General features: G+C 35.3%; 1 protein-coding gene across 2 annotated transcripts in view; it reads right to left on the bottom strand.

The window, feature by feature from the left end:
- Window positions 1–498: 498 nt before the first annotated feature.
- Window positions 499–27,242, bottom strand: part of Tmx3 (thioredoxin related transmembrane protein 3) — a 65,385-nt gene continuing 38,641 nt past the window's right edge. For both annotated transcript variants that reach the window (XM_076555670.1, XM_006989959.4), the window contains exons 5-16: window positions 22,569–22,614; window positions 21,374–21,454; window positions 17,988–18,087; window positions 17,263–17,340; window positions 13,858–13,924; window positions 10,859–10,957; window positions 9,190–9,247; window positions 8,986–9,039; window positions 7,683–7,739; window positions 5,521–5,650; window positions 4,076–4,144; window positions 499–2,660 (exon numbers count right to left, since the gene is read on the bottom strand). In XM_076555670.1, the coding sequence (XP_076411785.1) occupies window positions 2,403–2,660; window positions 4,076–4,144; window positions 5,521–5,650; window positions 7,683–7,739; window positions 8,986–9,039; window positions 9,190–9,247; window positions 10,859–10,957; window positions 13,858–13,924; window positions 17,263–17,340; window positions 17,988–18,087; window positions 21,374–21,454; window positions 22,569–22,614 (1,097 nt within the window). In that variant the 3' untranslated portion in view covers window positions 499–2,402. The remainder of the gene's footprint in view (window positions 2,661–4,075; window positions 4,145–5,520; window positions 5,651–7,682; window positions 7,740–8,985; window positions 9,040–9,189; window positions 9,248–10,858; window positions 10,958–13,857; window positions 13,925–17,262; window positions 17,341–17,987; window positions 18,088–21,373; window positions 21,455–22,568; window positions 22,615–27,242) is intronic.

The raw sequence follows: 27,242 nt of genomic DNA, 5'->3' as shown, positions 1-27,242 counted from the left end.
ACCTTTACTCATTTGGCATTTCTAAACCACGTTCCAGGAGTCCTTAGAGTGAGGAAGAAAACAAAACATGTATATCTAATAAATCTCAAACACGCTTCACACAATAGAAGGTATGAAAATATCTATGTACACGATAAAGAAGGCTTTCAGAAAGAGATGCTGAAGATGCTGGACTAAGCATGAACAATCTCTGGAGTACTCTGAAATGTTGTTTCAGCACCAAAGAGCTACATTTTTGGATTTCAGAAATCAGAACTTTATACATGAAAGAAAGGGTGGAATTCCAATTTCCTGAAAGGATTCTGTTGTTGGTATTTAACCATGGGACTTACCATTGAATTAGAGGATCAATATTTTCCTAGATTATGAAGAGAGCTGCCCTGATTCTAAAGTATGTTCTCCTGATAAGCAAACAGAACAATAACATATCAAAAAACACATGAATGAAAAAACTTTAAATTTTGTTATGTGAACAACATGACAATGCAAATAAAAATCTCAAGAAGCAAAAAGTAGTTTAATACAAAAAGAAATAAAACTATTCACTTACAAACTACTTACACATTTTGTTTTTCCCAATGAACACATTTTAAAAGTACAAATTGAATGAGAATCAGCATATAGTTGTTTCACAACAGAAAACCAAAGCACTCATTCATAAAGGAAAGTATTGCAAGCCCCACCCCCAAAAAACAAAAAATACCTCTGCGCTTCTGTTTCCTGATGCAAAGCTGTGCTTTATCTTTTTTCCTACTGAGAACTTATTTACAAGTTTTGATTGATAAGAAAAAATACACATAACATTTGATAGTGATGAACAATATTAAAATATATTAGTGGTACTTCCTATTTCCTCAGATCTCTCTTCTTACCATACAGTATCACAAATGAGGCATTTATATGCACTTCAGGTCTTTCCTCCTGCAAAAAGACTTGACCATTGGGACAACTATCATGAACCTTCCCAAAGAGTCTTCTTTATTCTTTGGAGGAGTTTACTTGTCACAGCAACTATTAACAGTGCTTATCTCCAGTTTCCAATTGAAAATATTCTTTTATTTTCTGAAATTCCCTGTGACTGTATGTTTATACCATTATCAATAAAGTTAACAATGGGTGATTAAATATTAAAAATGGATTTTTTTAAATATGAAAAGCACACCTAGACACAAACTATGACTAACAATTCCCTGACTCTACAGATACACAAGTTTTAGTTCAGAAACCAGAAGCTCCCCTGGTAACCAAAGCAGAAGCTTAAGTAACATCAGTGTTAGAACTGAAACTATGTTTACAAATGCTTAGTAGATCCTTTCAATAAACCCTAAACTACTCAAACAGTAGCCATCTAAATGTTACTTAATAAAAATTCTGAAATTAGCTAAAATGAAGGCCTCAAAATTAACAAATTAATGTGTCGTAAACATGTTATGTTCATGACATCTGAGTTTAACATGCTAATTATATAACTGACATGTCATGGTCTCCCACAATAGAGGTGTGGCAGTAAATTTTAAATTATTAGTTTATATATCATAAAAAACATGATTTATGTTACTTCTGAAAACATTCTTAATTAATAGAAATTTTAGAAGTAATGCCAAGCTATAAAATAAAAATAAAACAAAACAAAATACTAGGCTGCTTTGGCTAAAAGGGAGGTGTACTAATAGGGCCTCTCTTTCCTACAGTGATGGACAGTGTGCCCTGCTGAGCAGCATAAGGCAGGGACTTAAGCCATCACTCCCCGAATACCCTGGTCATTTGTAAAGGCCAATTACAAGATTCTTCCCCCACTTCATGGGACCATAAGCCAATATCATAATAATGCAACTGAGTATAAGTAAAAAAGTAACATTTCTCCTTTAAAAACAACTAGTAAAATAAAATCACTATGCTATATAAAAACCACATGATTTTTAAACTCAGAATCTGAAATTTGATACATGGAAAAATTTACTAGTTACTCTTAAAACATCTAAATTTTAAAGACTTAATTTGTTCATATAAACTTTATCCAAAATATAGGAGAATTGATATAGTCGGTGAAAGTACTATTTCTCTCTGCAAAACCACGCATCTTCCACCCCAATGGTCAAGATAATACTTTGTCCAAGTTTTTAACTTTGTCATAGAACATGCACATAGAGGAGTGTGCACAAAATGGGCATCTGCAAGGTAAACTGACACAATGATCTGGCTTGGTTTTGTACACACTCTTCATCTCTCTGTTCTAAATATCTTCCCACTTATGGAAGGATTACTTTAATTCATGCAGTTGTTATTAGCAAAATACAAATAACATGTTCTCTTCTGTAAATAGATCATGATTAAATCTCTAAATTCAATAAATATTCTTTAATAACCTGAAATCCTATCAAATATTTTTTATCTGTGAAGTCTCAGTCTTTCTTCTTTTCTAACACATCCTTGGGCTCTTGCACAGTAGGCACTAGAGATCCTCCACAGATGGACTCCTGCTCTTTGCTCTCCTCTATCTGCTCCTGGTTTTCCATCTCACTTCTGGACACTTCATACCGCTCTTCTATGTAGCCTCCATCTGTGTCAGCTGTGTAGATTCCATAGCACATGATGCTGATGACACCAAGTGGCAGGCCAAAGAGAAAGCAGCCCATAAGTGGAGAGCTCTTGAATATAGACTGGGGAGAGAAGTCGGTTGCACTTGAACAGAATTCTGACATAAAAAGCATGATGTAGATATAATGCCACAATAGATTTCCACTCACTACTACTGAACTTAGTTTCAATGAATACATGTCAATACCTGAGCAATACCTACCATGTTAAAGATTCTAAGATTAAAAACTCTATGCTCATACGTGCACATGTGAGTGTGCTTGTGTGTAGAACTGGCTACGGGAATAGGAAAAGAAACCAAATAGATTAAGTACTTAATAAATACCCTTCTTTTTCTCATATTATCTATGATCTCTTAGATGATTACTGTCTATGTCTGAACTCTAGGAAGTTGCTTTCCAATAAAGAGTTTATATATATATGCTCTTATAGTGTTGTTTTTTAAAAAAGATTTTATTTAATTGTGTGTGTGTGTGTGTGTGTGTGTGTGTGTGTGTATGTGTGTGTGTATGTATGTGGTGCCTGGAGGCCAGAGGTATCAGATCCTCTGTAGCTGGAGTTACTCTGTGAACTGGGAACTGAATTTGGGTCCTCTGTAAAAGGCACCAGCTCTTAACTTAGAGCCATCTATTTATAGTCCTATATGTATTTTAATATATGAGTCATCTGGTTGCTAGTAAAGCCACATTAACTTACTAGTTTCTTTTATGTTATGTGGTATTTCCTCAGCTCTCAGAAAAAAATTTTTTTACTGAATCAAGTTTACCACTAAGACATATTTCATGGATTGGGTCTACTAATCGTAAGAAAAGTTCAGAGAACAAAAAGATCATTTTTTGATTGATTCACAGAATAAGGGGTGGAAATTTAAAAATGAGTGAGAAAGAGGCAGAGGTAACATGTGACCACTAGCAGTGATCCCTAGAAAGCCTCAGCAATATATAAAAGCCAGTAAGGAAAGTATTTCAGATGAATGGGGTCTTCTCATATAAATCGATGGAAAAAGAAAGTGCTCAGAACTGATGGCTGTTGTGACATTGTGCAGTAATATAAAGAATGGATTGAAGACTGGTGAGAGGGACTGTGGACCTGGATGAAAATGAGGGCAGCTGGCAGACAAAATAAAAAGAAGCCAAATGTGACTGAAAAAACAGAAGGATGCTAGGTATGGGATAATTCTGATGACTCAATTTTACTCCTTACCAATAAAGAAGGCTAGCTACATTTTCATGGTGGCTTAGGCCTCAACAAATGAAAAATGACATAGAGCAGTTAGCAAGACAGCTGGAATGAACAAATAAATGAAGGAAGACATTGTTAGAGAATTACTGTTACCTTTTAATTCTACAATTTAGTCTGCCATTTAAAGAAATAAAGTACAAAAGAAAGGAAGACAAGTGGAAAGAAAGAGAGAGGTGACTGAGAACACCCAAATTTTTTAGTTATCAAGGACACCAAATTAACTGTCAGAACTTACCACAATTGTAGATTTGGCATCAAATACTATTCTTTTCAATCTCTGCAAAATGCTATCACCTCCTTGGGCCTTCAATTTAATAAGAATAAAATATGTTATGTACATACTAGTACTCCATTTTATGTTATATAATCATGTAACTGGCAGTCATAAAGTTGACTTACAAAATATTACACACATCACCCCCTAAATTCATGTTAAATATTTATACCCCCTTCATGTCCTATATTCCTATCTTATGCTAACACACCCTAAAAACTCATCTTCCCTTACTCATGATCCTTGTGGCTTGGGATGCTGGCCCCCCTCCCCAGGCTTGTACAAGCCTTGATTTTCTATGAGCTGCTTAGCCACACTATGGCAGAAGACTTTCCTATAAGTAGGGACATCCTCCTGCAGATGGAGCTCAACAGGGAGTGTTGAGAAGCCAAGAGAGTTCTTGAAGAAATCAAACCCCGGCATCCAGGCATCCCAGAAGTCTTGCCCATTCTTTGAATTCCTAGGTTATAGGACCAATGCAATCTGTTATAAAAGTCTCATCAGGTTTCACTAAATCACGAACAGAAGGGCTCTCACTACTACAAATGAGTTTTTTTCAATGAAAATATCATTTCTACTTATATCATATTGCTACTATATGACTACGAGAGCTTCCCCAACTTATTGGCTTCAAACCAAGGTAGGTACACATGTTGGCTTTTCAAAGTTTGAGTAAAACTGAAACAAAAATATAAGAAAACAATAAATATTACTGAAGCAACAAAGACCCTTCCTGAATTTTTTCAACTAATTAAGATGTATGCTATTGACTCCTGATCTCTACCTGAGCAAGGTTTCATGACTATTATTATGGGCTGCAACCTAGTTTGAGAAATAACTCAATAGGATTTACAGTAACAAAGAGAACAAAAAAGAAATTAAGATCATGTAGTCTTTATGACAATTCTTTCACAAAAGTATTTTTAGAACTCTTTGCTGGAGTTATGATTCTCAATACATTCTTGATCACTTAGAAAACTAATGTTTTTCACAGCTTTAAAAAAAAATCGTTATTTCTGGTAACTTACTTCAGTTATCCTTAATTCAACTGACCAAAAAGGGTGTTACATGCCATGAAAATTCTCTAAAAAGCATTATTCCACATCACAAACCTCTTAATATCTCTAATCTAACCCTAGAGGCCAATAGCACTTTTCCCATTACTGTGACAAGCAAGGTATTACAGATAACTCTTTGAAGGACATTTGTACCTATGAGCCTCTGCCACAGAAGAATGTGCTAACAGACTGGGTGAGTGAGACAGGAGAATGCAGTGGGTGGAAGCTGATTCTCTCTTCTCTCTAGGCAATAGCTACCTATTTTCCTCAGGATCAGAGGTATAGATTTGCTAACGTCTCTTCAGCCTCCTCCCCTTCATCCCTCTGGAATGGATCTGAACTACTCACTGGTATTGTACCATCCAAAATGCTGTTAATGAACTGGACCATGTCACTGGCATCCTTAATATGTCTATCTAGTAAAAAGTATTGTTGATTTGAAGTATTCAGTACAACTATGGTTGGGACTGTCAATTCACTAAAAAAAAAAGAATAAAAATTTATGTTAAGTACAATAATAATAAATACCTTAATTATCATTTACATCTTAGTAACTATAGCTAAGGAGGAAAAGAGATTTTTAATATCTTTATCCCTATGGTCTACCTGAATGTAGTTAAGAGTTTTTCTGCCTTGTCCATAGTCAGGACAAATCTTTGTCACCCGCCAGTCCCACAGCTGCTCAGACCCAACCAAGTAAACACAGAGACTTATACTGTTTACAAACTGTATGGCCGTGGCAGGCTTCTTGTTAACTGTTCTTATAGCTTAAATTAATTTATTTCTATAAATCTATACCTTGCCACGTGGCTGATGGCTTACCGGCCTCTTTACATGTTGCTGGTCATGGCAGCAGCTGGCAGTGTCTCTCTGCCTCAGCCTTCCGCTTCTCCGAATTTTCCTCTCTCCTTGTCCCATCTACTTCCTGCCTGGCCACTGGCCAATCAGTGTTTTATTTATTGACCAATCAGAGCAATTTAACATATAGACCATCCCACAGCACCTGAACCTTTCAAATTTTTAATCAAATTTACTACTAACCAAGAATGTATGAAAATATTCTAATAATCAACACCTGAGCAACAGTGATTAAATATATTTATATTATAAATTATTATAAATTTATATAATATAAAATATAAATATATTCATATTAAATATAAAATAGAAAGTATAAGTTTCCGCACAGTATTATACAAAACACTAATAACATTCACCCTACCTCAGATGGCACTCAAAAACCCACATAGGCAAGAGGATGGTCTCTGGAGTCACAATGTGTTTGAATATGGAGCTTTCTCTTAACATTACAGAATGTCAATTTAGCTTCTTACATGTAAAGTTTTTTTTCTCATAAAATAAGGAAACCAATAGTACCTAACTTGCTAAACAATTACATGAGAAAATTCAAGCTAAATATTCACATGGTACCTTGTATATGTTGAGTTAACATATTAAAAACATGTTGAATAAACACTACTATGAATTCTCTGTAGTTTCTTCCCACTCTATCCAACAAGAGGATACATGTATTTTCCAACATACTTAAAAATTCATCAAAGCAGGCCATATCTCAGCACATAAAGACATGTTATTATAGCTTGAATATAAAATGGCCTGAGGTTCATGTGTGGAAGCCTTGGTCCCCAACTGGTGATATTATCTTGGCAGATAGGGGAATCTTCAACAGCTAAGCCTAGCTGGATGGACCAAGTCACTGGAAACACGCTCTTGATGCTTGGTCTCCTTTTCTCTTCCTCATCTTTTGCTTCTTACTCATCTAAAGTGAGGAGTACCAGCCACATACTCTTGCTGCCATGATGCTCTGCCTCCTTTAGACTGAAAGCAATGGAGCCCACCAACATTGAGACTTATAAACCAGAGCCAAAATAAATCTTACCTCCTTTAAAATCTTTCCCTCAGGTATTTGTCAGAGACAAAAAAACTAACATACCCTTCAAATGTAGCAACTTAAGCTAATTATGTTCTCCTGATTCTAATTTGAGCTCAGATTTTCTACTATCTAATTAAACTATGTGTTAAGAAATGTGGGAGTCAGCCAACAACTCAGGAATGGGGTCTTCCTGCCACCTTGTGGTATACTGGGATCAAACTCAAGTCGCCAGACCTGTATGCAATTGCCTCTACCCAGTGAATAACCTTACCAGCCCATAACTACGTATTAAAATGATTAAAGTAAGAATTATAAAAAACCACAAATATATATGTTGTAAAATGATTTAAAGATATATCTATATCTATAAATTATATCCTTAAATCATTAAACTATAAGTTATAATGTTGAAGTGGCAGATAATTTATAGTAAAGAATAAAACTGAATCTCAATAAATTCAAAATAAAAGGATTTATAAACTAAAATAAGACACTAGAAAATGATGTGAGTTTTTTTTGTATCTTTTTCCAAGCTAATTAAATCTTTTCCCATCTCTCAAAATCAGAAATATCAAAGAGGAAAAACTGCTGGTAAAACCATTAGCACTTTACTTACTCCATCAGCAATGTGTTTATGTAGTCATTTCCATCCATATGGCCAAATTGAAAATCTCTATCCGACACCAGCAACAACAGAGAGAAGAGAAAGAACACAAAACTAGATTTAAAAAAAATGTACACAACACGAACATGACCTTGGTAAGCACATAAAATTTCAATACTGAACATGGAAATCCCTGATATGTACATAAGTGTGTGCTACCAGGCTTTATAAACAAGTACATGAGCAGTGGCAACAAACTCTGTGACATTTCACATGTTTAAAAGGCAGGTAAGAAAACATGCTCCAAGGAAAATGGATTTAAGGAAAGCTAATATACCATAAAATAGGATCACTCAGAAGAGGTCAGCTACCATGTATCATGCTGCACAATGAACTTTCAGTAGATTTGAAATATGAAGAAAATAATGAATCCTGTAAGTTCCTATTGTTGTTTTTAATGGCAGCAACAAACACAAAAATTTGCAATACAGCAAACATTCTCATTCCTAAGTAAATTGTTATATTTCATTAATGTGAATATCTACCTTGCCATGTGACTGTTCATTAGAATTGTTTCAAATTTGTTAGTCTATGGGCATATTTTCCTAACATAAAACACATATCAAACACTCTCAGGAAGCATGAATGGAATAAATTATAAATGACTGGATGCATCTTCTCTAACTTGTAAGATGTGACATTTATCCTCATGCTAACCTGAAGCTCCAGGTCATTTACTGGAACTCTTTTTTGTTTGTTTGGTTTTTCGGGAGATGGCTTCTCTATATAACAGTCCTGGCTGTCCTGGAACTCGCTTTGAAGACCAGGTTGGCCTTTAACTCACTTCGCCATTACCACCTGGCTATTCACTGCAATTCTTGATTCACCTTTCTAAGTGTGAGATGGACTCTCTTTTCTAAAAGACTGGGGCCAGAAGTGCTTCACATTTCTCCAAGTTTTCATGGTTTGGAACATTTGCACATAAACAATGAGCTCCCTAGGGCAGGACCCAAATGTTAAGTACAGAATTCACTCCCCCCCCCCCATATATACCATATCCTGAAGGAATTTCATCCAGTTCTTTAAATGTGACTTTGTACTCTGACCACTATCATGTGAAGGTAGCTGTGGATTTTCTACTTAGTATCATGTCACAGCCCTTCACTTAGACCTTAGGGCATCTCAGATTTCAGACTTAAATTTTAGAGATTAGGGATACTCAATTTATCTGTTTTAGATTTACTTCATTGTAACACCAAGTTACACAAAGACAACCTTTCAAACAAAGACAACCTTTCAGAACACAGGTACATACCTATGGAAGTGGTCTCTGAAATCTCTAGCAACTTCCTGAATAACCGACTTTAATCTGTAGAAGAACAAATACATAAATATTTCACCTCTTCAAGTTAAAAAGTTTAATTATCCCATTATCACATCTATTGCCTTATCTAAATGCTACAGGCAAAACAAGATCTGGATGACATTTGAAGCTTAAATCATTTCAAAGCAACCATACCTGGTATGTTCAAGTGATGTGTTTTTCTCATCAATAACTGCAATGGCCACAAGCTTTCCTAAAATTAAGAATAATATCTTTCATTTCCTGGAATTGAGAATGATATAACTCACATTACACATGCTTGTCAAATATTACTTCTGCTGTAACTGGGAACTATAAGAATATGTTTTTAGACTTTAATTTCAATCATCCTTCACATGTTACACAAAATTAAGCCAATATATTATGGTACATTGCTTGTAGCCTGGACCAATGAATTAGTCAATTATAAATGATAAATTTCCTCTAGGAGGTAAATAATAAATTTGCAGTAATTTCTCTATTAAAATTGTTTTATGCAACCCATAGACTGGTACAGTATTTTGTCAAAAGCTGAACCATAAAGATGTTGATTTTAAAAAATTTAATAAAAATTGTGGTACTAAAAAAGCAACTGTTTATAACACAAAGGAGATGCTTTTTGTGTGGCCATTTCCTCTATTACATCCATTACAATGGATCACCATTCACCAGTAATGACGTATAGCATCAAATTTAGTGAAACACTGTTTCTGAGGCATAAGTGAAACAGTACTCCATATGCATACTAATAATGTTCGGGAGGGTAGAATGATGTAATAACAGAACAGTGGTGCTCTGGTGGTGCTGATGTGGGTTGAAGGTGTTATGTTCTCAGCACTATACTAAGCCCTGGGAGAACACAGGTGAGGCACCACTGTTTACTAGCTTAACTTCAAGAAACATCCATTTATTTTAGGAAAGCAACAGTTTTTCAGAGTTATGAGGAAAGTTAAATGAACTTATATACCTAAACATACTGGAGCATTATTTCTCAAGGGCAGGAACACAAATGTAGGATTAATCAAACAAAACAAAACATATCATTCTATGTTATTTTGCTGCTTTTCCTAATCTTGCCCTACATAAAACATCTCTAAAAAAATACATCTATACAATCTTAACTCACTGTTTTCTTTTTGTTGAAAACATCAGTCTATAAGGATTATTTCATTTCTTGAAATATTTCATGCTTAGTTTTTATTCTGTATTAATTTAATTTTCAAATGCCTCTTCTCTATAGCTGCACTTCTATCCCAAGACCATGAAACTGTGAGAGGAAATACATGTGGTAACAATAAATAGATATTTCACTTAAAATTGGGTCTAAATTTATACAACACTTTCTCCTAAAAAAGATAAGTGTCCTAGAAGTTTTGAACTTTCTATTTATATATAGTTACTTTCTATTTATTTTCTTGCTTTATTTGTAATTTTCTATCATATGATCTTAAGAAATGAACAATATGACAGATTCCTACTTACAAGTAAAAGCAGATCTTAGAAGACTGTAAGAAAAGCTTCATTTTAACTTGTAGTTTCATATTTTGTTTTTTCCCCCCCCTCATTCCTAAATCATCCAGGATCCTTGTCTTCCTCATCACCACTAGCTATTAGAAAAACCCTTTCTTTGGCTACACTGATCCTCATATAAAGCACATATACTTATATATGTGGTATGGATATGTAAGTCTTAATTGTTAAAAAGCATAACTAATAAACATAAATCCATTTTAATTAGTAAATGCAGCTTTAAAATAACCAGTAATTAAGTATCGAATCAAAGAAAAAATCTGTAATGAAATAGAAATGGCCATATGCTTGTTACCTGTGTCTCCAAGTTCATACAACAGGAAGCCATCCATAGTAAGATAGTTCTGAAACCTCTCCCTGCTGATCCATGCAGATAGATCACCATCTTCATACTCTTGAAAACAAAGCAAATGAAATACACCAGAGTACAAGATAGCTGTAATGTCTCAATCCAGCAATGTGAATAAAATATCTAATACAGTATCATAATTTTAAAACCTTAAGCTGGTTCTTAGGTAGTTTATTCTACTCAATCAGATATAGAACACAATTAATGAACAATGCAATTATTTACTATAGTACCAATAAAATTAGCAAAAAATAATTCAAATAAAATAATTCAAATGCCCTAAATCAAAACTGAATATATTTTATAATATGTTAAAAAAGTCCATTTATAAATTTAAAAATAACTTATACTACAGATATCACTATATGAACAGTTATTACAGCCTGACTATTCATTTAAAAATGAAGTTGGAAGGATAGTTATACACTGATCAATTAAAAACATATTCTCCTACAATGACATCCTGTTAAAGGTGTTACCTGGTTCCTATCATTGTAGGTAATATGTACTGTAATTTCTTTGCTCCTGTTTCTTAGATTTTTATCTTAGTTCATAATTGTTTCTCATATGTACAACTTAAACACAAGCATAAAACACAGTTCATGAGCTTTATTTCAACATCAAATACATCTTTTTCTAGGCTGACAGGAAATACAATGTTTTGGGGAAATATCACATCCTGATTAAATAGAGTTCTGAAATACTTTTGGAAACACAATAATGGCATGAAGAAACCATTAAAAGTATAGGTCTTTGCCGGGTGGTGGTGGCACGTGCCTTTAACCCCAGCACTCAGGAGGAAGAGCCAAGCGGATCTCTGTGAGTTTGAGGCCAGCCTGGTCTACAGAGTGAGATCCCAGATAGACACCAAAATTACAGGGAGAAACCCTGTCTCAAAAAACAAACAAACAACAACAAAAACAAAAAACCCCACAACAACAAAAATATAGGTGTTTAAATGCCTATCAGTGTGTTTTGATTATATTTTTAAGCAATCAAACCTATAGAATAAATGCCAATTTGAAAGTACTTATGGAACTGAATTTAGAAATTACAACACTGAACCTAAAACTACAAGTTGATTACTGGGCAAGGATTGTAATTCCATGCCCAGAGCAAATTTCCTAAAGACTGCACAATGCAATAAACTTAAATCTCTTCAGAAAACTGTCCCTGTAGCATCCTAATGCTTCCAGACTCATAAATACTCAGTAGCAGAGTAAATATCTGAGGCATTATGGGACCTGTTGTCCACATGAAGGCTTCAGGCAGGTTCAAAATACTGTCTGTAAAATGGCAGCAAAGCTAAGCTGGACATATATACAACACCCACAGAAACCGCACCTACTACTTCTGTCTCCAGCACAAAAGACAACTGAAGCAGGAAGCAAGGTGAAAGGAGGGGAACTTTCTTAGGCAGGTAAAAAGAATATATAAAATACAAACAGATATGACCAGTTTTCTTTTGTTTTATTTTTTTGTATTTCTAAGAAAGTAAAAAAGGAAGCTGTCTGAGTTAGGGACTTCTTAGCAGGACTAGAGAAAGAGATTTGAAGGCTGAATTTAGATACTGTTAAGCATTTTAACTTGAAAGAAAAAAACCCCACTCTACTTTAAAAATATATAAAATAGTAACAATGGTTAAGTACATACTGAGCACTTCTAGTAGCTATTCTGTCATCAAAAAGAAGGAAGGTAAAGACACAGATATGGGTTATTTCTTTTCTTTTTTTTGTGTGTGGGGGGGTGTTCTCAAGACAGGGTTTCTCTGTGTAGTTTTGGTGTCTGTACTGGATTTGGCTCAGTAGATCAGACTGGCCTTGAAATCACAGAGATCCACCTGGCTCTGCCTCCGAGTGCTGGGATTAAAGGTGTGCACCACCACACCTGGCTCTTTTCTCCTATTTTTATGTGTGCAAGTTCCTCTCATGTTCCTTTGATGGCAAACTTTGACTGCTTGGAGATAACTGTAAACGTTAAATAACTAACCCCTGAATGAATGAGCCTATGAACTGACTTACTATTTCACTGTATAAATTTCCTTATCTAACATTCTAGTGATGTAGGACATTCATGTATCTGCCATACTATCCACTGCATAATTCTTTAAAGGATAAAATAACAATGCAACATTAAGTAGGTTAACACAGTATACCTACAGCATGGTTAACTGCATGGACAGAAGTGATAATTATGTATCAAGAAATTAAAGTTAGTTCAATTAAACACAGTAAAAAAATAGAGATGCTTAGTTTTCTCAGCACAATAACCAAAATAATATATTCTTTTACTGAAGCAATAAAAAAGCTGTCTTTTGTGGGCCAATAACCAAGTGGCTACCTAAAAAAAAACCGTAGCCCACATTTTCAAAAAGAAGAATAATGAAACATAGTGACAAAATACCTTTATGACTTGCTCTGAAATGCTGCAAAGAGAAACAATAAAACCAAAGCAAGTGCAGTAAGGTTCGGTTTGCCATTCAATATTACTGTGAGTACCAGAGTTCTATTATGCCATTCTTTTATGATGTATGGGTGATATCACAATACAATTTAGCTGAAATGAAGTATTCACTTCAAGGAAGTGCTTTCAGACAGAGGGGGAAAATACTTAGAAAGAGTATAGGGTTCCATTCTGCTGAGGATGTTTTATTTTATCTGTGTGTGGTGAAATGTTAACTATCCCCTTAAAATTGATTCTGAACATTTTAATGCACAGAAACCACATATAGCTTATTTCTTAAACTGGCAAATAATTTCACACCACACAAAATCATTGGAAGCAACTGAAGATGAAAGCACACTGATGGAAAAGCTACTGAAGGTTAAAAAATGATTTACCACAGGAGCTATGACACTGGCAGCACTTATAAAGTCTTCTATAAAGACCTCCTTGTAACAGTGTAATTACGAAAGGCTTATATGAGTTAAAACTTTGAAACTTACCATCATAAACAAAGTAAGTGTCGTCTTTGAAAACGAGTACAGCAGGAATCTCTTTCAGTGTCACATACTGCAGAAAAACACAAAAGTTTAAGTTTCAACAATAGCAATACAATTAGCACCTACAACTTCAAAAGCACTGAAAAAAAACTCAGAAACACATACAGACAACAACAAAAGACTAAATAGAGTACAATCTTAAGTTCAGCCAACTTTTCTATCTGAATATTTTCAAATATTTCCCTGGAATCATGCTGTTTGACAAAAAAAAAAAAAAAAAAAAAAAAAGAGAAAAAACAAAGACTACTCTTAAGAGTTTCTAAAAGACCACAGATGGCATTCTGGGTAGGGAAAGATGGAGAGTTCTGGAACACAGAACAGCAGGACCAACACTGCAACAGCCAACCTAAGGTGTCGTTCCCCACTAGCTATGTGATATGCAGCCACTTTATCTAGGGAGCCAACTGCCTCATTCTAGAAACACAAAGTCTGTGACATCTACCTAACAGGATAATTATGAGTTGTGGTGATATTGTGTTCCCCAAAATATTGTGTACCCTAATACACTTATCTGGGGTCAGAGAACAGAACACCCACTAGATACTTAGGCTAGAAAATGGTGGCATTCACGCCTTTAAACCTAGCATTCCAGAGGCAGAAATCAATGTGGGATCTCTGTGAGTTCAAGGCCACATTGGAAACAGCCAGGCATGGTGACACAAGCCTTTCACCCCCGGAAGTGAGCCTTTAATCCCAGGGAGTGATGGCAGAAAGGAAATATATATATAAGGCGTGAAGACCAGGAACTAGAAGCAATTGGCTGGCTAAGCTTTCAGGCTTCCAGCACAGTTTAGCTGAGAGCCATTTGGATATGAGGACACAGAGGCTTTCAGTCTGAGGAAACAAGATCAGCTGAGAAGTTGGCCAGGTGAGGTTAGCTGTGGCTTGTTCTATGGTGGTATTCTATTTGTACTGAAATGTGATTTTAATTATATGTTAATAAATAAAGTTGCCTGGGGGTCAGAGCTATTAGAGCCATAGAAAGAATGTGGCGGTGGTGGCGCATGCCTTTAATCCCATACATCTCTGTGTGTTCAGGGATACAGCCAGCATTGGAGACATACACCTTTAAGACCTAGAGGGCTGTACTTACAGGCAGTGACGAGGCAGTCATGTGTTTGGGTTTACAACCAATGAGAAGGCAGAACCGAAGGACTATGAAAGGACAGACACACAGGAAGTAGCTCTCTTTCGGAGAGCTAGGACCACCGCAGGAGGAAGGGTGAGATTTTAGCTCTGAGCTCTGACCTCTTGGCTTTCTCTTTTACATTGGTTCTGTGTTTCTTATTTAATAAGACGGTTGGTTACGTCTATAGTTCTGTCTCTCTGATCTTTCAGTGTTCACCCCAATAACTGGCCTCAGGTTTGATTTTATTAATAAGACCTGTTAAGATTCCTGCTACAATGAGTGACATAGGAAAGAACAACTCTCTAAAATGCTTTTTAAACACATTTGTCATTCATAAGGAATCACCTAAAAGTGTATCCTATTTTGCATTTATTTCAAGAGTAAAATTATGACTATCAGAAGACAAATAATTTGGCTAAGCAATTACTCATGAACACATGAAACATGAAAATAACAATAAATAAAGGTATCTAGGTACATCTCAGCACAGAGGCAATATGATAAATGTTCTTGATACATTGTAACTAAAAATTAAACAATATCATGAAAAGAACTACCTTAGGCAGTGAAAAAGCTCTCAACCATGACTAGATCCACCTGTTCTTGGCAACTCATCCACAAAAATGATACAAAAGGTTCTACTTTCCCTTTCAAAGCAATAAAGTAGCCCTTCAGCAGAGAATCCAGTTCCCTATCAATCTGTCTCCTACATTCCTTGATGTTCACTATCACATTGCAGGAGGTACTGGTTCTGTTATCTATCTTTTTAGTTTTTGTTGTTGTTGTTGTATTTTAAATACAAAGTCTTATGTAGCCCAGGCTGGCTTGAGCTCCTCTTTCTATCTTTAGGTGTATAATATCCTGCCCAGATAATTCTACAGCTTCAAAGATGTATTGGTTACACAACTATTTGCATTCGTCAAAAATCATATACCTGAACACCAAAATGAAAGGGTCTGACTGTAAAATATAAACACCAATACTTAGATTTAAAAAGGAGAAATGGCAAATTAAGGATATTAACATGATCTTCTCTGAAAAATAACATGTCTTATAACTGGTATAATAGGTAAACTGGAGTGGATTTAGACTGGCAAAAATAGAGGTTCTTCAACAAACTGAAATCATTTCAGAATTTCTATTATAAGAACCTAGATATGTACTAGAGCTGTGGTTCTTAACCTGTAGGTTGTTACTCCTTTGGGGTCAAACTACTGTTCCACAGGGGTAGTATATCAGATATGCTGCATTTCAGATATTTATATTATAATTCATAACAGTAGAAAAATTAGTTATGAAGCAACAATAAAAATAATTTTATGGTTGGGGGTCATGACAACATGGAGAACTGTATTAAAGGGTTGCAGCATTAGGAAGGTTGAGAAGCAATGTACTAGGTGAACACTCTAAGTTATTTCATATTCCCCTGCTTTGTTATTGACTCCCAAGCTCAAAGGTCAACTGATCTCTGGATCTACTTTCACACTTGTTCAATTCATTGTGCTCTTAGTATTTTCAAATGAACTTCAACCTTATTAAACACACTATGATGTATAAGACAAGATCTGCATGTTTCTATCCCCTTCTCACTGTACTATAGGAGCACCTGCTACTGTGCTGTTTCTCAAATAGGCAAGGTATTCTCTTGTCTTGGGCATCTGTAAGATGTCTTCCTTGTTTCTGATACATTCTGTTCATAGAATTATGTGAGGCTCTTTCACAGCAGGCCAGTTTCAGTTCAAATATTTTTTACTCAGACCTCCCTCCCTCCCTTCTTTTCTTCCTGTCTTTATTTTTTGGATCAAAAAATGCATAACTGTTGTCCACCCCTACAAATCCCAACACTCAAATTGCCCATTTACTTTGGTACATCAATGGAAACTTTGTTTCTGTAATTATTTACCACTGGGTCCGAGAGGTCAGAAGAAGACTGCATTTGCAGCATACACATAACTTACTACTTATAAGCATCTTTGGAGTTTCATGTATATCACTGCTCACCAGTATTATTTAACAGAGAAAAAAGTCACTAATGTGATAACTGCAGTCTCTTTGTGCCATGATCATGGATGTACTGGCTTATGAATTATAAATAGTCTGACAACAATAGTAAAAATTTCTCTCTTTTCATACAACCTTATGAATAAACCAGGCACATAAAATCAAACAGTAATTCTTAAGAATGAATTTTTATCATTAAACCAGATATTAAATATTACCTCAGGAACCACATCTTCTGAGGCAGAAAAGAAGTATGTATATACAATTAATTCTGAAGCAGCATCTATGTATTTCTCCTATGATAATACAAAAAGGAAAAAGACATCTTGAATATCAAAGACCAAAATTTGGTTCTCATTTAACAATCAAAGCTATTTATAAGCAGTGCAAGAATTTCTTACCATGTCACCTTTCATTGAAAGGAGAGAATATAACCAAACCAAATATACTGTTGTGAAGGCAAACAATCACATCAACTAAGTGTTCCTATTCTCCCCTTAAAGAGTTGAGTTATAACACAAAGACAATTCAGGTTATTAACGGATTAACAATGATGAATAATGATGATGGTGATGATAGTAGAAAAGGTATGCATAAACACATATACATTATGTAAACTTAGGCACAGTGTTTTGCTTTAAAAAGGTAACATTTCACTGCAATTTCCATTCTTTCACTTAAGGTGTTTAAAAGTGTTAAAATTAAATAACCTGGTTAGTACCATAAATATTACTAAGACAGGCAATATTCACCCAAATTTGTTACTCACTTCAATTTCATAATGGGAAATTTAGTAAGGAAGGTCAAATACAGTATTTTCATTGTGAAAAAATACTTAGATAAGCTAAAATATTTTGCCTTAAAGTTTTTGCAAAATCATAGCTGTATACCAAATAAAATTACACTATGTCTGTTTATGTGGAAGAAAAGGATAATTTCATACTTTCAAGGGTGATTCTCCGCCAATATAAACAAAAAATACACGATGCCTCTTCCGTACATGGTCGAACATTTGTTGACTTGGAAGTGGCCGAATCAGAGCCCTATTTGAAAACAAAACAAATGGGTCTGAACTAAAAACAATGCACAATTCATTCCAATTTATGTGACAGCTGATGATGTTAAGGTGTTAACAATATACTATCTGCACTTAAGTATATCCCACATACACCAAAGTAAAATTTCACCCTATGGTGTTTGTGTAGTACCCAGAATTAAATCTGACAGTTCCAAAAACATTTTCTTTAGATACCATCAATAATATTTTTCATTAGTGAGACACAGAATAATCACCCATTTACAGTCCTTGGCTAAAAGCAAGACAATTTACCTGAGAAATCTTTCCTTTTCAAAAGCATTATTTACAGAAACAGATCATGAAAAAGTATCTAGGAGTCAACAAGAGTTATTATTTATATAAAATGTGTCAATTTAAATGTTACATACTTCTTAAGTACTCTATGTAGGTCAAAGCCTCAAGCTTCCAATTTATATTATTACTATTTATTTTTAAAAAAATAGAATGAAGGAGAGTTCCCCTAGTTCCACATCTTCTCCAGCATAAAGTGTCTTCAGTGTTTTTGATCTTAGCCACTCTGACAGGCGTAAGGTGGTATCTCAGAGTTGTCTTGATTTGCATTTCCCTGATGATTAGGGAAGTTGAGCAATTCCTTAAATGTCTTTCAGCCATTTGGGATTCCTCTGTTGAGAATTCTCTGTTTAGTTCTAAAGCCCATTTCTCAATTGGACTGTTGGTCCTTTTGATGTCTAATTTCTTGAGTTCCTTATATATTCTGGATATCAGTCCTCTGTCAGATGTGGGGTTGGTGAAGACCTTTTCCATTCTGTAGGATGTCGCTTTGCCTTGTTGGATAAAGCACCGGGACAAATAACCAAATGAATGGAAGCACAGAATCTATGAACCAAAGGCTGAGGGGCCCCCAACTGGATCAGGCCACCTGAACGGGTGAGACAGTCATTTGGCTTGATCTGTTTGGGAGGCAGCTGTGCATTGGTGCCAGGTCCTGGGCTCGTTGCATGAGTTGGCTGTTTGAATCCTGGGACTTATGCAGGGACACTTGGCTCGGTCTGGGAGGGGGGAATGGACCTGCCTGGACTGAGTCTACCAGGTCAACCCCGGTCCTCGGGGGAGACCTTGATCTGGAGGAGGTGGGAATGGGGGGTGGGCTGGGGGGAGGGGTGGGCGAGAGGGGGAGAACAGGGGATTCTGTGGCTATTATGTTGAACTGAATGGTGTTGTAAAATAATAATAATAATAATAATAAAAAAAAAATGCCTGCTTCAAAAAAAAAAATAGAATGAAGCAATAGTTACACTAGTACAAAAAGAAAATAATTCTACGAGATTTATTATAGCCATTTTCAAAACCAAATGAATAATGAATTGCCCTAAAGGTTACCATAAAACATATCACTTATAAAACACAGTTAAGAAAAGAATAAATTCTTTCTTCTTTTAAAATGGTATAGATTAGCATACTTTTAGTCTTCAAAACTTACAAAATGAATAGAACCTATTTTGCAAAAGCAAACACTTTCAAAACACACAGTTCTTAAGGTCATTGCATCACTCTCCCTAGTCTCTGCTTCAATCCTTCATAATTAACCAGTAAGTGATGCAACTCTAGGATTGAGTCATGAAATCTCCCCTACTCCAAAAGCACCTTTACATCAGAATTCCTTCTTGGGGTTAAAGAAAAATGAATTTGTAACTGATAAATATAAAGCTACCTGAAGCCACAGGGGAGTCAAGTGCATCCCACTAGCACTCACCTCCAATAAAACCATTTCAAAATATATTTATTCACAATGTAAATGAAATATGCAATCGCAATAAGAAAATACAATGGAAATTACATATAAGCATCACAAACTTTAACAAAGATTATTCCTAATTTTGTGCATTTATACAAGTATTTTGAGGCATCATTTTTCACAACAAACTATCCTGTTTTAACTTAAAGCTATATATAATTACCACTATATCTTGCCAAGCTAATAAAAGTCCCTAGAACTTTAAAGCCAATATAGATTAATTGATCTTGACAAATGTTCTTCAAAAGAGATATACACAAACATATTATAAATATATAATTATAAATACTGATATTCTCTACACCTTGGCAAGAAATGTGTAGAACGTTTCCTTTTTGAAAAATCACATTTAAATCAGTAAGAATTGCTTGTGGAAGGATATACTTCCTGACCAGCAATAAGTCAAAGAACTGTCCATTCAATGCAAATGGCTCACTGGGTTCTAACTATGTCATCTGGTAAGCAAATACTGCCAGAATACTTTGCAGATGGCATAAAATGTGATGGTAAAGAAAATTAATTTGGCTGCATCTAAAAAATATTTTCAGAACCACAAACTAGGGATAGAATCCCAATGTCTATCAGAACAAGAACACTCTGGGCTTCTCCTAAGACTCCAAAATGAGAGAACAAAAAATATAAGTTGATATAAGGCATCACTACATAAGGAAAATGTTTTTAAAAATTAAGATTCACAAAACTGCTAGAGTAATCCTCCCAATTTCATTTCCTAAGTTTCCAATTACCCATAACAATTATGGTCCAATAATACTAAACAGGAACTTCCATAGGAAACAGTCCATAAGTTAAACTGTGCACTGTTCTAAGTAATATGAAACCTATTTTCCCTCAAAGGGTACATAGAAAGCCAATGAATCACCCCTTCGATCAGTGTATGCATATTGTCTACACGACCTGCCCATTAGCAATTCTATAGCCCTTTGAGTTACCAGACTAACTTATGAAGAAATTGCAGGACTTAAGTGCAAGTAATCCTGACTTTGTTTAACAATGGATTCAAAGTGCAGAAGTTAGTGACATTGGAAATCCAGATAATAAAGAAAGGAAATCAAGTTCTTCTTTTAAGTGAAAAGCTAAAAGTACAAAATATTTTAAGAGAAAGAAATATGGCATGTTCAAATGATCTGGTACCAGGCACAGTTCCAAGAATCGGGGAGTAAGGGGTGGGGGCGGGGTGAGGTGTGGAGCTTAGGATATCTTTTATAAATAGGAAAGACTGTTGTGTAAGTAATAAAAAAATGAAAATGTATTAAAATTCATTGGAGAAAAAAAGGTTCTTCTAAACATAAAATGGCCTTAAACACAATACGATATCTCTTTACAGAATTTCACTGCATGTGCTACATAATCTTATATTTTTCATAAATGCATACAACACATTTCATATCTAAATTAAAACATGTCCAATATGGTCAACTAAAATATATTTTCTTTCAAAGATTAAAATCATATATTAAAGGCTTTTTCAACTTACCCAGACACTCTGTGAGCAAACTCAATTATATCATCTTTAGTCCGTGGTCCTCTGTAATTATATGCCAAGTCCCCCTTTAAACTTAAAAATAAAAGGTAACAATTGGAAATTAACTGTCTTCATATTTAATCTCAATCCTCCTTTATTGAAATATAAGTTTAAAATGTACAAAGCACTAAACAAGGGGAAGCTTTACGAGTAGCACACTTGTGTAAATAGAGTATCCAATTATCTACTGAGGAACAGCACCTTAAGATTCATAAGAAAAGGCTATACTCCACTCACACAACAGGAATATGTTTTACTCTGTTGTACAGAGTTTTAGTATTTACTGTCTAAAAAGTGAGTAACTGCACATTTACAGTCAAGGGCTTAAATCAAAGTAGTTTTAATTTGACTCTCTATCAAGTAGGAAATAAAAGAGTACTTTGGTGATGGCAAAGCGTTACTTGATAAACCTTCCAATATGTATCATGAATCAGACATAAAAATAGCTTTCCTAAAACATAGATTATCTTCCAAGAAACCTGTTAATAAAAAGTTATATCTAATTGACTGTACAGATAAAAAACAGAACTCCTAATAACAAAGAGAAAGGATCATTAACACACACATTAACATCACACTGTACTGTAAAATTACAGCATTTTAAAAAACAAAAGAAAAATGCCAATACAAAACCCCAGAAAAATATATTTACTCAAAATTGTAAAGTTTGGGGTTTTAAAATAATGGGGGCAAGGGGATAACCTTGAAAACAACTGTTTAGCTCCTCATAGTGCCAAAATAAGGTTAATGAAAATAGTAGGAAAATGAAGCAAAATCATTACAAAACAATTCCCTTTAGAATAATCATACCATTTTTCTCACTTAAATTCTCTCAAGACTTGATCAATACTCATTGATTAAAATTAACATCTATCAATTTTCCTTCTCGATTTCTTTTTTCTCTGATGAAGTTAGACTCTTTAATTATATAAGAATGTATAATTAATGTTAGATGTGATTTGCAGTTGTAAAGCAGAACACAAACTGGGGCTCCTTCAGAGGAGGGAGACCTTTCATAATTTATGAATATATACCTCGTCCTATAGGTGCATGCTACACAGTAAGTACTCAGAACATGTTTACTGAATTAGCTGTACACTACACACTTAAATATGAAGAATATATAAATATAAAACACTCAACTTACAGCTTAATTGTTGGATAACCTCGAACTCCAAACTCTGAAGCAATGCCTTGATAAGAAAAAGAATAAATATTTCTAAGTTATTTTTAAACTGAGAAAACTAGGTAACATGAGCCTTTTACTTTAAAAAAAAGTGTATTTATACAAATCTGAGTGAATGTTTTTAAGTATTAAAATCTCAGACATGAAATTTTATTATAATTAGTTAATAATCTCATATATGAATTTGAGAAAATACTCTAAAAAGATAAAAAGTGAATGTCAAAATAATGATTACACTTTGTTCTTCCCCCTCTTCTATTATCTTCTTTCCCTCTCATTGTCCTTCTTCTAGTTTCATTATCTATAATCCCTATACATATATCAACAAATTGAAATTCTGAAGGCTCATGAGAGAAAGTGTGCAGAAGGATTTTTAAATGAACACATACAAGGGAAAATATCTACTACACAGACTAGCACACAGAACTCCATAATTGAAGATCCAGTTCCTGACCCGATCCTGACCTCACTGCTGAGAGATATCTGATGGCACACCACAGCACACATGCTAATATATACCGAGGTGGAATAGTTGTAACTGGCTCTAATATTGTTTAAATGTAGCTCAAAATAATTTTGTGTGAGGAAGAAGATGGTTCAATCTCAGATACAACAGAACTTTGGAACACTGGGGATCTTGTTTGAATGAAAATATCAATTAGCAGGCAAGAGTGAAATAGAAACTCAGTCTGATAGACTTGTTTTTCTTCCAATACTAAAGAAAAATGGTTCACATACAAACTTATGTGGATTCTGGGCCTAACTTGGCCTTTAATTTTGGCCTGTGAGATCAGTCTTTTCACTTTGTTTATTTACCTTCTGTTACTATCTCTGAACAAAAGGGGAGGTAGAGTTAGGAGCTAAAAAAAAATACTATTTTTCTTCATATTTCTTGTCACTTTATGAACAACATGGAAAGGGCACACAAATAGTGATTCTCAGGTAAGTAAAGATGCTTTTCTCGCTCATATAAACCCTCCTCTTTCTCACTAATTAGACTCCCAGCGCTCCACCCGGGGCCTAGCTGTGGATGTCTGCATCCAGATTCCTCAGTCCTTGGATGGGGTTTCTGGCACAACTATTAGTGTGTTTGGCCATCCCATCACCAGAGTAGGTCAGTCCCGGCTGTCTCTCGGCCATTGCCAGCAGTCTTTTGTGGGGGTATCTTTGTGGATTTCTGTGGGCCTCTTTAGCTCTTTGTTTCTTCCTTTTCTCATGTGGTCTTCTGTGGTGATATTTTATTTGTACTGAAATGTTATTTTAATTTTATGTTAATAAATAAAGTTGCCCTGGGGTCAGAGCTATTAGAGCCATAGTAAGAGCGTGGTGGTTAGAAGAGCTAGGTAGATTTCTGTGTGTTCAGGGATACAGCCAGTATTGGAGACATACGCCTTTAAGACCTGGAGGGCGGTACTTACAGGCAGTGATGAGGCAGTCATGTGGTTGGGTTTACAACCAATGAGAAGGCAGAACAGAAAGATTATTTAAACAGGGACACAGGAAGTACCTCCCTCTCTCGGGGAAGCTAGGAGCACTGCAGGAGGTAAGATTTTATCTCTGAGCTCTGACCTCTCGGCTTTTCTCTTTTACCTTGGCTCTGTGTTTCTTATTTTAATAATACGATTGGTTACATCTACAGTCTTCATTTACCATGGTCTCCTATTCCTTGTTCTCCCTCTCTGTTCTTGATCCAGGTGGGCTTTCCCACTCTCTTTCCCTCGACCCTTGCCGTTTATTGCTCCCACTCATGTCCAGGCTGTTCATGTAGATCTTATCCATTTCTCCATCATTGGGTGATCCCTGTGTCTTTCTTGGGGTCCTGTTTTCCAGGTAGCCTCACTGGTGATGTGAGTAGCAGTCCATCATCCTTGTTCCACATCTAGTATCCTCCTATGAGTGAGTACATACAATATTTGTCTTTCTGAGTCTGGGTTACCTCACTCAGGATGATTTTTTCTAGATCCATCCATTTGCCTGCAAACCTCATGATGTCATTGTTTTTCTCTGCTGAGTAGTATTCCATTGTTTATATGTACCACATTTTATTTATCCATTCTTCAGATGAAGGGCATCTAGGTTGTTTCCAGGTTTTGGCTATTACAAACAATGTTGGATAAAGCACAGGGACAAATAGCCAAATGAATGGAAACACATGAACTATGAACCAAAGGCTGAGGGGCCCCCAACTGGATCAGGCCCTCTAAATAGGTGAGACAGCTGATTGGCTTGATCTGTTTGGGAGGCATCTAGGCAGTGGGACCAAGTCCTGTGCTCATTGTATGAGTTGGCTGTTTGAAACCTGGAGCTTATGCAGGGACACTTGGCTCAATCTGGGAGGAGGGGACTGGACCTGCCTGGACTGAGTCTATCAGGTCGATCTCAGTCCTCGGGGGTGGCCTTGATCTGGAGGTGGTGGGAATAGGGGGTGGGCTGGGGGGAAGGGGAGGGGGGCAGGAAGGGGTGAACAAGGGAATCTGTGGCTCTTATGTAGAACTGAATAGTATTGTAAGATAAAATAAATTTTAAAAAAAGATGCTTTTAATCTACATACTGGCAGAGGAGAAAGACCTGGGATGTAAAGAGGCTTTTCTTCAATCTAGGTCAGAGATAAGGTGCTGCTAAAAATTCTAACAACAGTGGTGGCGCACACCTTTAATCCCAGCACTTGGGAGGCAGATCCAGGAGGATCTCTGTGAGCTTGAGGCTAGCCTGGTCTACAGAGCAAGATCCAGGACAGGCACCAAAACTACAAAAAGTAATCCTGTCTCAAAAAACAAAAAACAAACAAACAAAAATTCCAACAACACATGGAAAACAACCTGCGCAGCACACACACACACACACACACACACACACACACACACACACACACACACACACACATACACAGAAAGCCAGAAAGAGACAGCTAGTCCAAAATGTCAATAATACAAGTCTGAGAAACCATGAACTATAGTTCACAGATTAAAAAGAGTTTGTAATCAAGAAAGGAAATTTGCAAAACTAATGCTTTAAGAAGAACAAATAATAGGAATGGTACCAGCCAAACACCAGTGCAAGTTTATTCATGCAAGTGATGCAGAGGATTCTGACTGTACAAGGCTATATGCAGGATGTAGAGTAAGCAGAGTTTAAGGAACTCCACAATAGAAATAAATATACTACAATAGGGGAAACTATACAATTTAACTTCTAAATGAGAAATAGTCTTAGCATTCATCCCAGGAAGAATAGATCTCTGTGTATGTATAGATGTCATAAAACTTGCTTGACTAACTACTAATTAAAACTGCATAAAATATTTGGCACAATTTCAACACAGAAAAATAAGTCATGATATTTCAAAGTTCCTCTTCAAAAGCTCTATACATTGGCATTTGTTTTGTTGAACCTGATGACGTTTGTTTCAGCCACAATTACAGCTGAAAGTAAGCTACCGTTAAAAAGAATCTTAGAGACTTTTTCTACACTTGACTGCTCTGAATAGTCTTTTCTGAAATCAAACCCAAATCATGTAACTACACACCAAAATATTCTATTTTATGGTTCCTCAACTTAAGTTCTGCAGTGAAAGTATGTGAATACCTACAAAACTATTCTCATAACCCAGTCTGAAAGATCTTCATGATAGGACAGTGTGGGCCTCTGGAGTGAGTACTCAGGTAATCTTAATGCAGGTGCACAGTTTTTGGACCAAATTCTGAGAAACACACGAGTGTAATGTGCATTGGAGAGATTATCTATGAAACAGCCAAATCTTTATTATTCTACAGTCAATAAACAGAATAATATGGACAGGTAGCTTGAAAAAATTCAACGTTTAACTCTAAATTCCATTAAAATGTTTCTATTAAAAGTTTTGCAGTATTTAAGGAAGCACTGAGAATTATAGGACAAAACTCTGTCTATAACCTCTAGGCAGTAGTTTATGACTACTTATCAATGATTTTCTGCATTTTTTTTCTGCATAGCATAGTAGGGACATGTATTTACTGAAAAAAAGCTATTTATATTTATTTGTTATTGTTTCTTTTCTAAATTGTTTATGTTCTGTAAGACCCCACAGTTTCTCTTTTGTTCAGTGTTATATGACCAATATCTAGAATGTACCTGGCATGTGTCAGCATATAGTGAACACTCATTAAGTTATTATCTAGGTAAATGAATGCTGATTTTGTAACTTTTCTTCATAAGAATGACTTTTGTAATAGATATTTGGTCTATTCAAGCAATAACAAGATTCACAAAAATGCATTACTATTCAGGCTGGGCTATAAGTTGGAAGGGAAGAGTGGAGGAATTTCAGTGGTCTGTATCCACAGAGTATATTACAAAAGGTGTATAAAGAATTCATGACATACTTGGCAGTTAATATGCTCCATATGTATGAGTTTCATTTTTCCCCTCCCCAAAGTTACATGGTTTGTACAAGATGATGTGTTAAATACATGTTTCTTGTATGGCTACCTCTACATAACAAAACTATATGAACAAGAAATATAAATTGTAACAATCACAACATCTATGAAATTAAAATGTCCCAATATAGAGTAACTAAAAAGAAAACTATGAACAAATTCATAGCATATAAAACACTTTCTCACCTGAATTATAAACAAAACTTACTGGCTTTAT

Source organism: Peromyscus maniculatus, chromosome 19 (genome assembly GCF_049852395.1).
Source record: "Peromyscus maniculatus bairdii isolate BWxNUB_F1_BW_parent chromosome 19, HU_Pman_BW_mat_3.1, whole genome shotgun sequence".
NCBI lineage: Eukaryota > Metazoa > Chordata > Mammalia > Rodentia > Cricetidae > Peromyscus > Peromyscus maniculatus.
Note: the sequence above shows the minus strand (reverse complement) of the source record. Positions and strands in the feature narration are given on the sequence as shown.